General features: G+C 36.3%; 1 protein-coding gene across 1 annotated transcript in view; it reads left to right on the forward strand.

The window, feature by feature from the left end:
• LOC124134765 (mucin-3A-like) overlaps positions 1-18,980 on the forward strand; it is a 47,335-nt gene that overhangs the window by 8,248 nt on the left and 20,107 nt on the right. The window contains exons 23-72 of the mRNA XM_048403769.1: positions 494-586; positions 993-1,018; positions 1,206-1,306; positions 1,585-1,761; positions 2,077-2,140; positions 2,510-2,613; positions 2,888-3,016; positions 3,576-3,625; positions 3,895-4,002; positions 4,180-4,275; positions 4,528-4,553; positions 4,799-4,899; positions 5,216-5,392; positions 5,546-5,612; positions 5,977-6,080; positions 6,333-6,458; positions 6,755-6,804; positions 7,232-7,339; positions 7,525-7,623; positions 7,886-7,911; positions 8,161-8,261; positions 8,565-8,741; positions 8,895-8,961; positions 9,325-9,428; positions 9,680-9,805; positions 10,103-10,152; positions 10,578-10,685; positions 10,874-10,969; positions 11,236-11,261; positions 11,505-11,605; positions 11,909-12,085; positions 12,239-12,305; positions 12,648-12,751; positions 13,006-13,131; positions 13,434-13,483; positions 13,909-14,016; positions 14,203-14,301; positions 14,565-14,590; positions 14,833-14,933; positions 15,237-15,413; positions 15,567-15,633; positions 15,998-16,101; positions 16,355-16,480; positions 16,777-16,826; positions 17,251-17,358; positions 17,545-17,643; positions 17,907-17,932; positions 18,175-18,275; positions 18,579-18,755; positions 18,909-18,975. Coding sequence (XP_048259726.1) covers positions 494-586; positions 993-1,018; positions 1,206-1,306; positions 1,585-1,761; positions 2,077-2,140; positions 2,510-2,613; positions 2,888-3,016; positions 3,576-3,625; positions 3,895-4,002; positions 4,180-4,275; positions 4,528-4,553; positions 4,799-4,899; positions 5,216-5,392; positions 5,546-5,612; positions 5,977-6,080; positions 6,333-6,458; positions 6,755-6,804; positions 7,232-7,339; positions 7,525-7,623; positions 7,886-7,911; positions 8,161-8,261; positions 8,565-8,741; positions 8,895-8,961; positions 9,325-9,428; positions 9,680-9,805; positions 10,103-10,152; positions 10,578-10,685; positions 10,874-10,969; positions 11,236-11,261; positions 11,505-11,605; positions 11,909-12,085; positions 12,239-12,305; positions 12,648-12,751; positions 13,006-13,131; positions 13,434-13,483; positions 13,909-14,016; positions 14,203-14,301; positions 14,565-14,590; positions 14,833-14,933; positions 15,237-15,413; positions 15,567-15,633; positions 15,998-16,101; positions 16,355-16,480; positions 16,777-16,826; positions 17,251-17,358; positions 17,545-17,643; positions 17,907-17,932; positions 18,175-18,275; positions 18,579-18,755; positions 18,909-18,975 — 4,748 coding nt within the window. The remainder of the gene's footprint in view (positions 1-493; positions 587-992; positions 1,019-1,205; positions 1,307-1,584; positions 1,762-2,076; positions 2,141-2,509; positions 2,614-2,887; positions 3,017-3,575; positions 3,626-3,894; positions 4,003-4,179; positions 4,276-4,527; positions 4,554-4,798; positions 4,900-5,215; positions 5,393-5,545; positions 5,613-5,976; positions 6,081-6,332; positions 6,459-6,754; positions 6,805-7,231; positions 7,340-7,524; positions 7,624-7,885; positions 7,912-8,160; positions 8,262-8,564; positions 8,742-8,894; positions 8,962-9,324; positions 9,429-9,679; positions 9,806-10,102; positions 10,153-10,577; positions 10,686-10,873; positions 10,970-11,235; positions 11,262-11,504; positions 11,606-11,908; positions 12,086-12,238; positions 12,306-12,647; positions 12,752-13,005; positions 13,132-13,433; positions 13,484-13,908; positions 14,017-14,202; positions 14,302-14,564; positions 14,591-14,832; positions 14,934-15,236; positions 15,414-15,566; positions 15,634-15,997; positions 16,102-16,354; positions 16,481-16,776; positions 16,827-17,250; positions 17,359-17,544; positions 17,644-17,906; positions 17,933-18,174; positions 18,276-18,578; positions 18,756-18,908; positions 18,976-18,980) is intronic.

The following is an 18,980-nucleotide window of genomic DNA, read 5'->3' on the forward strand; positions in this document are numbered from 1 at the left end:
CAGAAATAATCAATTAAGATTCAATAAGCAATGTCTCCGTGACGGACGGAGAGCGGAAACGTCGGTGGTTCGATCTTGGGCCACGTAATACCAAAAGACGTTAAAAGCATGGTACTTGTTGTTAACCCTGCTTGGCGCTCGGAATTAAGGGTGGGGGAGTAAGGAGTGGTCGGCTCAGGGTCAGTATGCCTGAGTGAGGTATCCATGTTATCTCACTAACTAGTACAAGCACACAAACAGATACACAACCACACGCTCACGCTCACGCTCACGCTCACGCTCACGCACACGCACACAAACACACACACACACACACACACACATGCATTGTAGTCGCTATTTAAGGGCATTCATCCTTAATACAACATTTAAACCACCTTTCACCTGACGTGACCTGACATCAGTAAGTAATAAGGTTCCATTAACTTAAGAAGACCCATGCCTCAGCACATAGAGAGACATTGGTCTAGTTGTAGTATGCTATCCATTGCAGACAAAATCAGTACGTGCAGCAACGGAGGTCAAGCAGATTCAGGGGGCATCTGTCATTGTCCGTTGGGATATTCGGGCGTCACGTGCGGATCAAGTAAGAGTCGATTCATTGCATCTGCTGATTGTCGATAAATTGCCATCGTTACACAAAATAGAAACCGTCGCTTGGCGTGTTAACTAAAAAGATGAGGTCAGTGAAATGATATCACCAAACAATGACGACATTTTCAAAGAAACAACCAGGTTTAGCCACTGAAGCTAACTGTTGTTCTTTTTGGCTATCAGAGTATATGCACAAGTAATTTGTCATCTGAACAAATTGAAGTACTTTGAGTGTACACGATCTGTGACATTTTGACGGACTATAGTCCGAACTTTGCAAAGCAAGAACATCAATTTGTGTTTCATAAAGATAATCGACATTGCACTCCCATTAATTAATCAATCAAACAATATTTGTACATTATTTGTATCTAACTTCAACATTCTTTGCCTTCTAGAATCCACAGGCAACACAAACACAGAGGTAAACCCTAGAGAAAGTAGTTTCTATGTTATCATATTGTTCTATTTTATGTACTCATCAGTGTTTATGATTTAACACATTCAGTTAACATACGTAATAATTGTGATAAAAATAATTGTTTAATCCATATTCATTAATAACATTTTATCATATTATTTTCCTATGTTGCCAATATTCACTCTTGTAGCCAACATTTGCCGAAAACAACATTAAGAATGGTGGAACGATAGAGTGTGAAACAGGAAAAGACTGCACCTTTCCTGTACACACACAGGCTCCTTCTAGCAAGTAAGAATCTACCATTAATTGTCAACGTCTTACAAATTTAGGTCTAGCATTTAAAGTTGCAAATAAATATGACTCTCATCACGAAAATTATCAAATAATGTTTTATAGCTGTGCATGTAGTTGATCTAGGTTTGCATCTGCAAAACAAGACTTGAATGTTTTCAACAGAATTGGAGAATACCTTTCAAACATTAGGAAATGTTATGAAGTACTTTGCGTCCTTTGCAGATGGTGTAGGTCATCAGTAATACCACTGATTACTGTTATTACATCCTCAGCCCAAATGTAGCTCCCACTGTAGACGTTGGTCCTACCTCTGGCAATGTTAACGTGCAAGTTGACCCCTCTCACCTGCTCTCCAACACCGATGTGCCTGGTCTTTATGAAGCATTGGCTACCATTAAAGCCCCGACACAAGGGACAAAGAAAGTGTGCCTTAAACTAACCTCGTCAGTGTAAGTTATTTGGTACATATTTTACGCCATCTACATCTTTTCAGTTCTCCTCAATCACCTTATGTCTCCTTAATTATCAATTGCAGTTTTTCACCATCATAGAAATGAAAAAACCCCACATAATTCTTAATAATAGGTTCTGTCTTGTCAATGGATATATTTTTCTTCGCGCGAATATATATATATATATATATATATATATATATATATATATATATGGTGTCATCACTATTTGTTGAATTTGGAATGTAGAATCATGTTTCATGAAAATGTTTCATTTTTTCTAAATACTCCTATACCGTTTTTACCTTCCAGGGACGGTAGTGTATGTTACAATGTTGAAGTTAAAAACAAACCCTCCACGGCTCCACCCACTGGGGTAAGTATGAACTAATCGAAGTGATGTGATAGTGTTGGATGTAAATTCAAGTGTCGTTCAAACCCATACCAAGTGACTGCTAAAAGTTGGACGTGATAAAAAAAAGAGTACGAAAGATAATGCCAGAGTTGTGTTCCTCACTGTGTGGATTCAAATACTTGACTGAACCCGAATATGAACCTGGACGTGTCAGTGCCACACCTGCATCCCTAAAGTTCTTGCTGCTGTATCAACCACCATAACAGAAATATAGAAGTAACATGTATTTCCCCGCCTGCCATCTGAACTGTCCTGAGCATATGTTACAGAAAGTATGATGTTTGTTGCTCTGGTTGCAATTAATTCTTATTGGGTTTTTTTATATCTAAGGTGACGTTCACGAAATCTACACCTCCAGATGGAAGTAAACTTGTATGCGACAGGACTGAATGTCATATACTTATTCATACAAAACCAATGACAACTACAATGTGGTAGGTTGTAATGGCTGTAGCTGGTGCTGCGTTTTACATTTTTAAATATATCGACGATGTATCCTTCCTTAATTTTACTGTCATGCAAAGGATTGTGCTTGAAATAACCTGACATCATTGCGATTCATAAAAATACAGTACAGGCATTCAATCATGGTGACATATCCATATTTTTTTTAACTATCATCTTAATATAGTTGTGAGTTCAATAATTTTACTTATTATTTTGTTTACAAGTTTACATGCATGTAATTGCGTATTGTTTATATTTCAGCGATCATGTCACTACAACTACCAGCAGTACAGTGGTTTTCCAGACAAAAAAAGATGGTTCCGATTGTGTGACTGATTTGGCGTATACTCCCGGTCCGTCTGGAAGCAAACAGATATGTGTCGATGCCGGGTAATGTTCACATTGTTTATACATCTCAACTAATAATTGTTACCACTCAGTTTGAAAAGTGAACGTTAATGTAGATGTTATTCTTCATGAATGCAATGAACAAACTCTCATTTACTGATATCATAAACATTTCCTTGAATGGGCTACGTTGCAACCACAGTGTTTTAAACATCAGATTCATATCTCTTTCCATATCAATGTTGAATAGATTTGCTTCAATTACAAGATGAAACATTACACCATTATGTGTTTCAGAGTATGATTCATCTAACTCTATTATATTTAGAATGTGTGTATAATTTCATAAGTAATATGTGTACATCTAGATTGAAAATATTGGTTTTAATATAGGAATGATTATAAATGTGTCTAAATATGCAACATGTCAGACCAAATTTAAAGCAAGAAAGCACGTCCATTAAATACCCACGACACATACATCTATATATCTGCTGTAATAACGTATTAATTACTTTTCTGAGGAACCCGTTTCATAACATCAGATGAAAATATGTGTTGATTTTTAATCTTAAAAAAATATTATTCACCTTTTTTCCAGGACACCTGGGGAGCATAGATGCTTCGAGGTAACTAAGGCTCCACTGACAGGTGAAGGAAACATTTTCGTTATTAAACAAAAACTTTAGTGACAATTCAAAAAGGAGTAATGAGCGCCTCTCATACATGACAATTTATATAAAATGCCAAAGCAAGTAAAATGAACACTTTTACAGACAACCATAAACGAAACTCATGGGATACGACCTCATTAAAATTAACAATAAAGTCCGTGTTCATGTGAACTAGTCTGACATGTTTTCAATTTATTTATTAAGTTTCAGCATGATTGATATTAAGTATATATGTTTGCCCTTCAGATCCGTGTGCGAGTGAAACCTGCAATAACCATGGCTCATGTTTGAAACAACCCACGACAGCAGAGTGTGTATGTGAGACTGGTTTTACGGGCCCAAAGTGTCAAAACCGTACGTCACCAATCATATTTCCAGCAAATATCTTACATGTTCCTGATGAATTGTTAAATAAACGTTTAAGTTGAAAACAAATCTCATTTAACCTAAAATGATAAAACACGGATATGAAGGACTGCATAGCACTGGAACTTAACTTTGAAGAATACTTTTTATTTTTGTTGTCAATAGCAACGACTAGTCCTTGCAGTTATGGAGGGAAACTTGAAACAACAACAAGCACCTGCAATTGTCCCCTCGGATACTCTGGCATAACCTGTGATATAGGTTCGAGAATGTTTTGTCCACTCATAATTTTCATTTTATAATGAGTGCTCTGTCGCATATTGGTTCGTGCACAAGAAAAGTATAGCAGTATTTGTATTTAGTTATATATTGTTTAAAAGTCTGAGGTTTTTAAATCGACTTTGTGTCTCGTGCATTGGGGTTTTTGTACATGGTAAATAGTAGGATGTCGTAGCCTGTTTAATCTGTATTACATATATACACAAATATTTATGTCAGTCAATTCTCTTGCAGGCCCAACACATAACACGGGAACCACTGTAAGTTTATATCGAATGGTGTGATTTCTACCCACATTATTTTAAATAACGCATCCAAGTGGTGAACCAGGTTTCCATTAGAAGTTTTGAATCCGTTTTTTAAGTAATCATTTTGGTTGAATGTAGAAAATCCTAATTAACCAAGAGAGATTTTTAATAAGCATTCGTTCACCATCCAAGGATTGTTTAACCCATTTGCGAAATCTCTCTTGACTATATAATTACATTCTGTTTTTTTTCAACAGCCAAAATATGCAGGCAACAATGTGGAAAATGGAGGCACAATAAAGTGTGTAAAAGGCACACCGTGTGTCTTTCCAGTGCATACACGAGCCCCTGATGGAAGGTACTTTTGAAAGTTTATATACGTAGACATATCATTCATGTTTTACTGTGTAGACCTGTTGCTGACATATTTAAGAATGTATGAACTATATGTTAAATGTAATCCGGATAATATTGTTTTATGTTTATTTTATCACATAACGGTCATTAACAAAAACGAAGAGAAAATTAAGCAAGATTTATTTATTGATGAAATCTTCTTCAATTGTATTCAGGTCAATTGAAAGTGAGCCTTTTTGAAAGCGAAAATAGCATAAAAGAAGTAAAGATGTGTAATACATATATAGATAATAAGTGCACATTTATGTTTTGAACAGTCATGTGGCACCAACACTTACAGCAGGACCAACCTCTGGTAATGTGGCTGTGACGGTGGATCCGAATCCCAAATTGGAAACTACAACGGGTGTGCCTGGTCTGTACTCGACGCCAGTTACTCTGACTGCTCCAGACAAAGGACCAAAGAGAGTTTGCTTTAAGTTAACATCTGCAACGTGAGTGGGTCGTCCATTTCAGTATATGAAGGATTAATAGACATTTAACAACAGAAATTCCGATCCTCACGACAATACTATGCTGTAATTCATATCCCTCGTTTCACACACTTGTTTCCCTTTTTGTCTGTTTCCATGTTTTACTTGTTACAGAGCTGACTCAGTGTGTTACAACGTAGATGTCACTGACGGCGGAGTTACAGCTCCAATTCCTACAGGAGTAAGTTGTTATCCATCAGAGCTCACAACATGATGAGAAGATTGTTAGATTTGCTTGTGCTATTTGAAAACGCATTACTCTCCTGTCATAAATGTCTGTCAATATCCCGATCTTGTTAGGCAGACGAGGATTAAGGTGTATCTAACTTAATATTACGAACTTATTCATAAGTTATCCTCATATGAACAAATATCAACAGCTGTAGTAGATGTGGTTTCTTGACGATCGTTATTAGATTCAAAGCGTTGCATTTTAGATGAGCTTTTAATGTAATCTTACAATGTAATTCTAAAGTGTGGTAAAACTGCTACATTGCCATTTCAAGTTACAAATGTATAACTGAAGTTAAACGATTGTGTTTCAGTCGGTTTTCACTGTCCCTACACTACCTGATGGGAGCTCAATAACATGTGAAAGTGAATGTCACGTCCTGGTTCACAGTACATTGGATCCATCTTCCAGAGACTGGTAATACATAACCCTTTCTTTTCGTTTGTTTCTAATGAATTTTATATACCAGTCTCAGTAAAGTAACAATTGTTATTAACTTGCATGAATGTATCCATGATCAATTTAATTGGAAGTTGAACGTTCTATTATGCAATATAAAGGTACGAACAGTATGACTTGTATTGCCATGTAACCTCGATTATGTTGAACACAGATACAGACGAATTGTAAGAGTACCACGAAAATTAAAAAGTGTCTCCATTATTTCAGTAAACAAGTCACACCTACATCGACTACGGGAACGGCGTTTAAAACAACTCAAGACGGTAGCGACTGTGTCACCGATGTCCTTTACAAACCAGAGAGTACAAACAAGAAATTGTGCATTGATGCAGGGTAAGCTGCAGTACTTATTTCACAATTCAATTTCAACGCTCATATCACTTGATTACGAATGCTTTTTTCTCAAAACACATTCTTAACCATTGAAGTCAATGTTATAAGTAAAGGAGTTAACCATTTATCTATTGTCGTTCAACTGTCCTTTAACGGAAGATGACACTACCTATTACAAATGCAGTTGTGAATGTTAGTCATTCATGTCAAATAGGTGGAAATACACTTCCTGACACGTTGATCCTTTGAACTACACTTACATACCACATGCGAAATAAACATCCATCTATTTGTAGGCCTTCAGGTGAACACAGATGCTATGATGTGAAAAAGTCTCCATCTACAGGTCTTGTGGATTTTTTTGTTATTGTTATGCATTTTGTTCATATAGTAAACTACAGGGCGAATAGTGTGGTATTTATGAAACGTCTAGATTGTTTATTTAAGTGAAAAATAAAAATAAAAGTGGCAAAACTCTTTCCATTGTCATAAGAAATCTCTGGGAAATGAAATACTGTTACAGGATACTATACAATCACATTTGTCGACACGTGGGTTTGTTTCATTGGGATGAAAAATATAATCACTCAGGTAGAAGTGTGTGAACTACTGTGTCCTTGTCTTCAGTCACCAAAACGCCAAACATATTTCAAATATTATGATTGTAGTTTTGTCAGAGTCAAAAGTTCATACACATATATTATACGTCGTGCACGTTCACCCTAAACTGACTTGGATATTATTTACATAAAGTATATATGTTTGCCCTTTAGATCCGTGTGCGACTGAAACCTGCAATAACCATGGCTCATGTTTGAAACAACCCACGACAGCAGAGTGCGTATGTGAGACTGGTTTCACGGGCTCAAAGTGTCAAAACCGTACGTCACCAACCTATTTCCTGCAAATATCTTACATGTTCCTGGTGAATTGTGTAAAGTTGAATGAATTAATGAATTAAGTTTTATACAATTCTCATTTAACCTAAAATGATAAAACACGGATATGAAGGACTGCATAGCACTTGAACTAAATTTTGAAGAATACATTTTATTTTTGTTGTCAGTAGCAACGACTATTCCTTGCACTAATGGTGGGAAACTTGAAACAACAACAAGCACCTGCAATTGTCCCCTAGGATACTCTGGCACTACCTGTGATATAGGTTGGAGAATGTTTTGTTAACTCATAATTTTCATTTGATAATGATTGCTCTGTCGCATATTGGTTCGTGCATATACAGAAAAAAACATAGCAGTATGTGTTTCACAGATATTAGTGTGTGCTTTTAAAAGACTTAGGATTTTTATCGACTTTCTGTCTTGTGCATTGGTGTTTTTGTACATGGTAAATAGTAGGATGCCGTATCCTGTTTATTCTGTATTACATATATACACAAATATTGATGTCAATAAATTCTCTTGCAGGCCCAACACATAACACGGGAACCACTGTAAGTTTAGATCGAATGATGTGATTTCTTCCTACAGTATGTTAAATAACGCATCCAAGTGGTGAACCAGCTGCAGGTTTCCTTTAGAAGTTTGACATACGTTTCTAAGAAATGATTTTCATTGAACGTAGAAAATCCTAAGTTACCAAGATAGATTTCTAATAATCATTCATTCACTGTCTGAGGATTGTTTAACGAATGTTCGACACCTCTGTCGGCCATATAACTACATTGTGATTTCTTTAACAGCCAAAATATGCAGGCAACAATGTGGAAAATGGAGGCACAATAAAGTGTGTGAAGGGCACACCTTGTGTCTTTCCAGTGCATACACAAGTCCCTGATGGAAGGTACTTTTGAAAGTTAATATACGTAGACATATCATTCCTGTTTTACTGTAAAGGCTTGTAGCTGACATGTTTAAGAATGTATGAACTATGTGTAAAATATAACCCGGGATATGTTTGAAGATATGTTTTCGTTATCACATGACGGTCATTAACAAAAATGGATAGAAAATTAAGCAAGATTTATTTATTGATGAAATTTTCTTCAATTGTATTCAGGTCTATTGAAAGTGAGCCTTTGCATAACAGAAGTAAAGATGTGTAATATATATATAGATAATAAGTGCACATTTATGTTTTGAACAGTCATGTGGCACCAACACTTAAGGCAGGGCCAACCTCTGGTAATGTGGCTGTGACGGTGGATCCGAATCCCAAATTGGAAACTACACCGGGTGTGCCTGGTCTGTACTCGACGCCAGTTACTCTGACTGCTCCAGACAAAGGACCAAAGAGAGTTTGCTTTAAGCTAACATCTGCAACGTAAGTGGGTCGTCCATTTCAGTATATGAAGGTTTAATAGATATTTAACAGTAGAAATTCCGATATTCACGACAATACTATTCTGTAATTCATGTCCTTCCTTTCACACACTGGTTTCCTTTTTTGTCTGTTTCCATGTTTTACTTGTTACAGAGCTGACTCAGTGTGTTACAACGTAGATGTCACTGACGGCGGAGTTACAGCTCCAGTTCCTACAGGAGTAAGTTGTTATCCATCAGAGCTCACAACATGATGAGAAGATTGTTAGATATGCTTATGCTATTTGAAAACGCATTACTCTCCTGTCATAAATGTCTGTCAATATCCCGATCTTGTTATGCAGACGAGGATTAAGGTGTATCTAACTTAATATTACGAACTTATTCATAAGTTATCCTCATATGAACAACTATCAACAACTGTTGTAGATGTGGTTTCTTGACGATAGTTATTTGATTCAAAGCGTTGCATTTTAGATGAGCTTTTAATGTAATCTTACAATGTAATTCTAAAACGTGTTAATGCTGCTACATTTCCGTTTCAAGTTACAATGGATAACTTAAATTAAACGATTGTGTTTCAGTCGGTTTTCACTGTCCCTACACTACCTGATGGGAGCTCATTAACATGTGAAAGTGAATGTCACGTCCTGGTTCACAGTACATTGGATCCATCTTCCAGAGACTGGTAATACATAACCCTTTCTTTTCGTTTGTTTCTAATGAATTTTATATACCAGTGTCAGTAAAGTAACAGTTGTAATTAACTTGCATGGATGTATCCATGATAAATTTATTTGGAAGTTGAACTTTTTTTGTGCAATAAAAAGGTACGAACAGTATGACTTGAATTGCCATGTAACCTGGATGATGTTGAACACAGATACAGAAAAATTGTAAGAGTATCACGTAAATTAAAAAGTGTCTCCATTATTTCAGTAAACAAGTCACACCAACATCGACTACGGGGACGGCGTTTAAAACAACTCAAGACGGTAGCGACTGTGTCACCGATGTCCTTTACAAACCAGATAGTACAAACAAGAAATTGTGCATTGATGCAGGGTGAGCTGCAGTACTTTTTTTCACAATTCAATTTCAACGCTCATATCACATGATTATGAATGTTTATTTCTCAAAACACATTCTTAACCATTGAAATCAATGTTATAAGTAACGGAGTTAACCATTTATCTATTGTCGTTCAATTGTCCTTTAACAGAAGATGACACTACCTATTACAAATGCAGTTGTGAATGTTAGTCATTCATGTCAAATAGGTGGAAATACACTTCCTGACACGTTGATCCTTTGAACTACACTTACATACCACATGCGAAATAAACATCCATCTATTTGTAGGCCTTCAGGTGAACACAGATGCTATGATGTGAAAAAGTCTCCATCTACAGGTCTTGTGGATTTTTTTGTTATTGTTATGCATTTTGTTCATATAGTAAACTACAGTTCGAATAGTGTGGTATTTACGAAACGTCTAGATTGTTTATTTAAGTGAAAAATAAAAATAAAAAAGTGGCAAAACTCTTTCCATTGTCATAAGAAATCTCTGGGAAATGAAATATTGTTACAGGATAATGTCCAATCACATTTGTCGACACGTGGGTTTGTTTCATTGGGATGAAAAATACGCACTCAGGTAGAAGTGTGTAAACTACAGTGTCCTTGTCTTCAGTCACCAAACGCCAAACATATTTAAAAAATCATGATTGTAGGCTTGTCAGAGTCAAACGTTTATACAATATATTAAACGTCGTACACGTGCACCCTAAACTGACTTGGATATTATTTACATAACGTAAATATGTTTGCCCTTCAGATCCTTGTGCGACTGAAACCTGCAATAACCATGGCTCATGTTTGAAAGAACCCACGACAGCAGAGTGCGTATGTGAGACTGGTTTCACGGGCCCAAAGTGTCAAACCCGTACGTCACCAACCTATTTCCTGCAAATAGCTTACATGTTCCTGATGAATTGCGTTAAGTTGAATGAATTAATGAATTATGTTTTATACAATTCTCATATAACCTAAAATGATAAAACACGGATATGAAGGACTGCATAGCACTGGAACTTAACTTTGAAGAATACATTTTATTTTTGTTGTCAATAGCAACGACTAGTCCTTGCACTAATGGAGGGAAACTTGAAACAACAACAAGCACCTGCAATTGTCCCCTAGGATACTCTGGCACTACCTGTGATATAGGTTGGAGAATGTTTTGTCAACTCATAATTTTCATTTTATAATGATTGCTCTGTCGCATATTGGTTCGTGCATATACAGAATAAAGCATAGCAGTATGTGTTTCACAGATATTAGTGTGTGTGTTTTTTAAAAGACTAAGGATTTTTAATCGACTTTGTGTCTTGTGCATTGGTGTTTTTGTACATGGTAAATAGAAGGATGCCGTATCCTGTTTATTCTGTATTACATATATACACAAATATTGATGTCAATAAATTCTCTTGCAGGCCCAACACATAACACGGGAACCACTGTAAGTTTATATTTTATGGTGTGATTTCTTCCTACAGTATGTTAAATAACGCATCCAAGTGGTGAACCAGGTTTCCTTTAGAAGTTTGACATACGTTTCTAAGAAATGATTTTCATTGAACGTAGAAAATCCTAAGTTACCAAGATAGATTTCTAATAATCATTCATTCACTGTCTGAGGATTGTTTAACGAATGTTCGACACCTCTGTCGGCCATATAACTACATTGTGATTTCTTTAACAGCCAAAATATGCAGGCAACAATGTGGAAAATGGAGGCACAATAAAGTGTGTGAAGGGCACACCTTGTGTCTTTCCAGTGCATACACAAGTCCCTGATGGAAGGTACTTTTGAAAGTTAATATACGTAGACATATCATTCCTGTTTTACTGTAAAGACTTGTAGCTGACATATTTAAGAATGTATGAACTATATGTAAAATATAACCCGGGATATGTTTGAAGATATGTTTTCGTTATCACATGACGGTCATTTACAAAAATGGATAGAAAATTAAGCAAGATTTATTTATTGATGAAGTTTTCTTCAATTGTATTCAGGTCTATTGAAAGTGAGCCTTTGCATAAAAGAAGTAAAGATGTGTAATACATATATAGATAATAAGTGCACATTTATGTTTCGAACAGTCATGTGGCACCAACACTTAAGGCAGGGCCAACCTCTGGTAATGTGGCTGTGACGGTGGATCCGAATCCCAAATTGGAAACTACAACGGGTGTGCCTGGTCTGTACTCGACGCCAGTTACTCTGACTGCTCCAGACAAAGGACCAAAGAGAGTTTGCTTTAAGCTAACATCTGCAACGTGAGTGGGTCGTCCATTTCAGTATATGAAGGTTTAATAGACATTTAACAACAGAAATTCCGATGCTCGCGACAATACTATGCTGTAATTCATGTCCCTTGTTTCACCGACTGGTTTCCCTTTTTGTCTGTTTCCATGTTTTACTTGTTACAGAGCTGACTCAGTGTGTTACAACGTAGATGTCACTGACGGCGGAGTTACAGCTCCAACTCATATAGGAGTAAGTTGTTATCCATCAGAGCTCACAACATGATGAGAAGATTGTTATATATGTTTGTGCTATTTGAAAACGCATTACTCTCCTGTCATCTTGTTTTGCAGACGAGGATTAAGGTGTATCTAACTTAATATTTCGAACTTATTCATTAGTTATCCTCATAAGAACAACTATCAACAGCTGTAGTAGATGTGGTTTCTTTACGAAAGTTATTTGATTCAAACTGTTGCATTTTAGGTGAGCTTTTAATGTAATCTTACAGTGTAATTCTAAAGTGTGGTAATGCTGCTACATTGCCATTGCAAGTTACAAATGTATAACTAAAGTTAAACGATTGTGTTTCAGTCGGTTTTCACTGTCCCTACACTACCTGATGGGAGCTCAATAACATGTGAAAGTGAATGTCACGTCCTGGTTCACAGTACATTGGATCCATCTTCTGGTGACTGGTAATACATTACCTTTAATTTTCGTTTGTTTCTAATGAATTTTATATACCAGTGTCAGTAAAGTAACAGTTGTAATTAACTTGCATGAATGTATCCATTATAAAGATAATTTGAAGTTGAACGTTTTATGATGCAATGTAAAGGTTCGAACAGTATGACTTGTTTTGCCATGTAACCTGGATGATGTTGAACACAGATACAGAAGAATTGTAAGAGTACCACGTAAATTAAAAAAAGTGTCTCCATTATTTCAGTAAACAAGTCACACCTACATCGACTACGGGGACGGCGTTTAAAACAACTCAAGACGGTAGCGACTGTGTCACCGATGTCCTTTACAAACCAGATAGTACAAACAAGAAATTATGCATTGATGCAGGGTGAGCTGCAGTACTTATTTCACAATACAATTTCAACGCTCATATCACATGATTATGAATGTTTATTTCTCAAAACACATTCTTGTCCACTGAAATCAATGTTATAAGTAAAGGAGTTAACCATTTATCTATTGTCGTTCAATTGTCCTTTAACCGAAGATAACACTACATGTACCTATTACAAATGCAGTTGTGAATGTTAGTCATTCATGTCAAATAGGTGGAAATACACTTCCTGACACGTTGATCCTTTGAACTACACTTACATACCACATGCGAAATAAACATCCATCTATTTGTAGGCCTTCAGGTGAACACAGATGCTATGATGTGAAAAAGTCTCCATCTACAGGTCTTGTGGATTTATTTTGTTATTGTTATACATTTTGTTCATATAGTAAACTACAGTTCGAATGGTGTGGTATTTATGCAACGTCTAGATTGTTTATCAAAGTGAGAAATAAAAATAAAAGCAGCAAACCTCTTTCCATTGTCATGATAAATCTCTGGGAAGTGAAATATTGGTACAGGATACTATCCAATCACATTTGTCGACACGTGGGTTTGTTTCATTGGGATGAAAAATACGCACTCAGGTAGAAGTGTGTGAACTACTGTGTCCTTGTCTTCAGTCACCAAAACGCCAAACATATTTCAAATATTATGATTGTAGTTTTGGCAGAGTCAAAAGTTATACACATATATTAAACGTCGTACACGTGCACCCTAAACTGACTTGGATATTATTTACATAAAGTATATATGTTTGCCCTTTAGATCCTTGTGCGACTGAAACCTGCAATAACCATGGCTCATGTTTGAAACAACCCACGACAGCAGAGTGCGTATGTGAGACTGGTTTCACGGGCCCAAAGTGTCAAAACCGTACGTCACCAATCATGTTTCCTGCAAATATCTTACATGTTCCTGATGAATTGCGTTAAGTTGAATGAATTAATGAATTATGTTTTAAACAATTCTCATTTAACCTAAAATGATAAAACACGGATATGAAGGACTGCATAGCACTGGAACGTAACTTTGAAGAATACTTTATATTTTTGTTGTCAGCAGCAACGACTATTCCTTGCAGTAATGGAGGGAAACTCGAAACAGCAACAAGCACCTGCAATTGTCCCCTAGGATACTCTGGCACTACCTGTGATATAGGTTGGAGAATGTTTTGTTAACTCATAATTTTCATTTGATAATGATTGCTCTGTCGCATATTGGTTCGTGCATATACAGAAAAAAGCATAGCAGTATGTGTATCACAGATATTAGTGTGTGCTTTTGAAAGACTAAGGACTTTTTATCGACTTTCTGTCTTGTGCATTGGTGTTTTTGGCCATAGTAAATAGTAGGATGCCGTATCCTGTTTATTCTGTATTACATATATACACAAATATTGATGTCAATAAATTTTCTTGCAGGCCCAACACATAACACGGGAACCACTGTAAGTTTATATTTTATGGTGTGATTTCTTCCTACAGTATGTTAAATAACGCATCCAAGTGGTGAACCAGGTTTCCTTTAGAAGTTTGACATACGTTTCTAAGAAATGATTTTCATTGAACGTAGAAAATCCTAAGTTACCCAGATAGATTTCTAATAATCATTCATTCACTGTCTGAGGATTGTTTAACGAATGTTCGACACCTCTGTCGGCATATAACTACATTGTGATTTCTTTAACAGCCAAAATATGCAGGCAACAATGTGGAAAATGGAGGCACAATAAAGTGTGTGAAGGGCACACCTTGTGTCTTTCCAGTGCATACACAAGTCCCTGATGGAAGGTACTTTTGAAAGTTAATATACGTAGACATATCGTTCCTGTTTTACTGTAAAGACTTGTAGCTGACATATTTAAGAATGTATGAACTATATGTAAATTATAACCCGGGATATGTTTGAAGATATGTTTTCGTTATCACATGACGGTCATTAACAAAAATGGATAGAAAATTAAGCAAGATTTATTTATTGATGAAATTTTCTTCAATTGTATTCAGGTCAATTGAATGTGAGCCTTTGCATAAAAGACGTAAAGATGTGTAATACATATATCGATAATAAGTGCACATTTATGTTTTGAAAAGTCTTCAGGTACCAACACTTAAGGCAGGACCAACCTCTGGTAATGTGGCTGTGACGGTGGATCCGAATCCCAAATTGGAAACTACAACGGGTGTGCCTGGTCTGTACTCGACGCCAGTTACTCTGACTGCTCCCGACAAAGGACCAAAGAGAGTTTGCTTCAAGCTAACATCTGCAACGTAAGTGCGTCGTCCATTTCAGTATAGGAAGGTTTAATAGATATTTAACAGTAGAAATCCCGATATTCACGATAATACAATTCTGTAATTCATGTCCTTCCTTTCACACACTGGTTTCCTTTTTTGTCTGTTTCCATGTTTTACTTGTTACAGAGCTGACTCAGTGTGTTACAACGTAGATGTCACTGACGGCGGAGTTACAGCTCCAGTTCCTACAGGAGTAAGTTGTTATCCATCAGAGCTCACAACATGATGAGAAGATTGTTAGATATGCTTATGCTATTTGAAAACGCATTACTCTCCTGTCATAAATGTCTGTCAATATCCCGATCTTGTTAGGCAGACGAGGATTATGGTGTATCTAACTTAATATTTCGAACTTATTCATTAGTTATCCTCATATGAACAACTATCAACAGCTGTAGTAGATGTGGTTTCTTGACGATAGTTATTTGATTCAAAGCGTTGCATTTTAGGTGAGCTTTTAATGTAATCTTACAATGTAATTCTAAAGTGTGGTAATGCTGCTACATTGCCATTTCAAATTACAAATGTATAACTGAAGTTAAACGATTGTGTTTCAGTCGGTTTTCACTGTCCCTACACTACCGGATGGGAGCTCAATAACATGTGAAAGTGAATGTCACGTCCTGGTTCACAGTACATTGGATCCATCTTCCAGAGACTGGTAATACATAACCTTTAATTTTCGTTTGTTTCTAATGAATTTTATATACCAGTCTCTGTAAAGTCACAGTTGTAATTAACTTGAATGAATGTATCCAATATAAAGATAATTTGAAGTTGAACGTTTTATGATGCAATGTAAAGGTTCGAACAGTATGACTTGTATTGCCATGTAACCTGGATGATGTTGAACACAGATACAGAAGAATTGTAAGAGTACCACGTAAATTAAAAAAGTGTCTCCATTATTTCAGTAAACAAGTCACACCTACATCGACTACGGGAACGGCGTTTAAAACAACTCAAGACGGTAGCGACTGTGTCACCGATGTCCTTTACAAACCAGATAGTACAAACAAGAAATTGTGCATTGATGCAGGGTAAGCTGCAGTACTTATTTCACAATACAATTTCAACGCTCATATCACATGATTATGAATGTTTATTTCTCAAAACACATTCTTGTCCACTGAAATCAATGTTATAAGTGAAGGAGTTAACCATTTATCTATTGTCGTTCAACTGTCCTTTAACGGAAGATGACACTACCTATTACAAATGCAGTTGTGAATGTTAGTCATTCATGTCAAATAGGTGGAAATACACTTCCTGACACGTTGATCCTTTGAACTACACTTACATACCACATGCGAAATAAACATCCATCTATTTGTAGGCCTTCAGGTGAACACAGATGCTATGATGTGAAAAAGTCTCCATCTAGAGGTCTGTGGATTTATTTTGTTATTGTGATACATTTTGTTCATATAGTAAACTACAGTTCGAATGGTGTGGTATTTATGCAACGTCTAGATTGTTTATCAAAGTGAGAAATAAAAATAAAAGCAGCAAACCTCTTTCCATTGTCATGATAAATCTCTGGGAAGTGAAATATTGGTACAGGATACTATCCAATCACATTTGTCGACACGTGGGTTTGTTTCATTGGGATGAAAAATACGCACTCAGGTAGAAGTGTGTGAACTACTGTGTCCTTGTCTTCAGTCACCAAAACGCCAAACATATTTCAAATATTATGATTGTAGTTTTGGCAGAGTCAAAAGTTATACACATATATTAAACGTCGTACACGTGCACCCTAAACTGACTTGGATATTATTTACATAAAGTATATATGTTTGCCCTTTAGATCCTTGTGCGACTGAAACCTGCAATAACCATGGCTCATGTTTCAAAGAACCCACGACAGCAGAGTGCGTATGTGAGACTGGTTTCACGGGCCCAAAGTGTCAAAACCGTACGTCACCAATCATGTTTCCTGCAAATATCTTACATGTTCCTGATGAATTGCGTTAAGTTGAATGAATTAATGAATTATGTTTTAAACAATTCTCATTTAACCTAAAATGATAAAACACGGATATGAATGACTGCATAGCACTGGAACGTAACTTTGAAGAATACTGTATATTTTTGTTGTCAGCAGCAACGACTATTCCTTGCAGTAATGGAGGGAAACTCGAAACAGCAACAAGCACCTGCAATTGTCCCCTAGGATACTCTGGCACTACCTGTGATATAGGTTGGAGAATGTTTTGTTAACTCATAATTTTCATTTGATAATGATTGCTCTGTCGCATATTGGTTCGTGCATATACAGAAAAAAGCATAGCAGAATGTGTATCACAGATATTAGTGTGTGCTTTTGAAAGACTAAGGACTTTTTATCGACTTTCTGTCTTGTGCATTGGTGTTTTTGGCCATAGTAAATAGTAGGATGCCGTATCCTGTTTATTCTGTATTACATATATACACAAATATTGATGTCAATAAATTTTCTTGCAGGCCCAACACATAACACGGGAACCACTGTAAGTTTATATTTTATGGTGTGATTTCTTCCTACAGTATGTTAAATAACGCATCCAAGTGGTGAACCAGGTTTCCTTTAGAAGTTTGACATACGTTTCTAAGAAATGATTTTCATTGAACGTAGAAAATCCTAAGTTACCAAGATAGATTTCTAATAATCATTCATTCACTGTCTGAGGATTGTTTAACGAATGTTCGACACCTCTGTCGGCATATAACTACATTGTGATTTCTTTAACAGCCAAAATATGCAGGCAACAATGTGGAAAATGGAGGCACAATAAAGTGTGTGAAGGGCACACCTTGTGTCTTTCCAGTGCATACACAAGTCCCTGATGGAAGGTACTTTTGAAAGTTAATATACGTAGACATATCATTCCTGTTTTACTGTAAAGACTTGTAGCTGACATATTTAAGAATGTATGAACTATATGTAAATTATAACCCGGGATATGTTTGAAGATATGTTTTCGTTATCACATGACGGTCATTAACAAAAATGGATAGAAAATTAAGCAAGATTTATTTATTGATGAAATTTTCTTCAATTGTATTCAGGTCAATTGAATGTGAGCCTTTGCATAAAAGACGTAAAGATGTGTAATACATATATCGATAATAAGTGCACATTTATGTTTTGAAAAGTCTTCAGGTACCAACACTTAAGGCAGGACCAACCTCTGGTAATGTGGCTGTGACGGTGGATCCGAATCCCAAATTGGAAACTACAACGGGTGTGCCTGGTCTGTACTCGACGCCAGTTACTCTGACTGCTCCCGACAAAGGACCAAAGAGAGTTTGCTTCAAGCTAACATCTGCAACGTAAGTGCGTCGTCCATTTCAGTATAGGAAGGTTTAATAGATATTTAACAGTAGAAATCCCGATATTCACGATAATACAATTCTGTAATTCATGTCCTTCCTTTCACACACTGGTTTCCTTTTTTGTCTGTTTCCATGTTTTACTTGTTACAGAGCTGACTCAGTGTGTTACAACGTAGATGTCACTGACGGCGGAGTTACAGCTCCAGTTCCTACAGGAGTAAG

This window comes from Haliotis rufescens, unplaced genomic scaffold (assembly GCF_023055435.1).
Source record: "Haliotis rufescens isolate VD_foot unplaced genomic scaffold, xgHalRufe1.0.p SCAF_3, whole genome shotgun sequence".
NCBI lineage: Eukaryota > Metazoa > Mollusca > Gastropoda > Lepetellida > Haliotidae > Haliotis > Haliotis rufescens.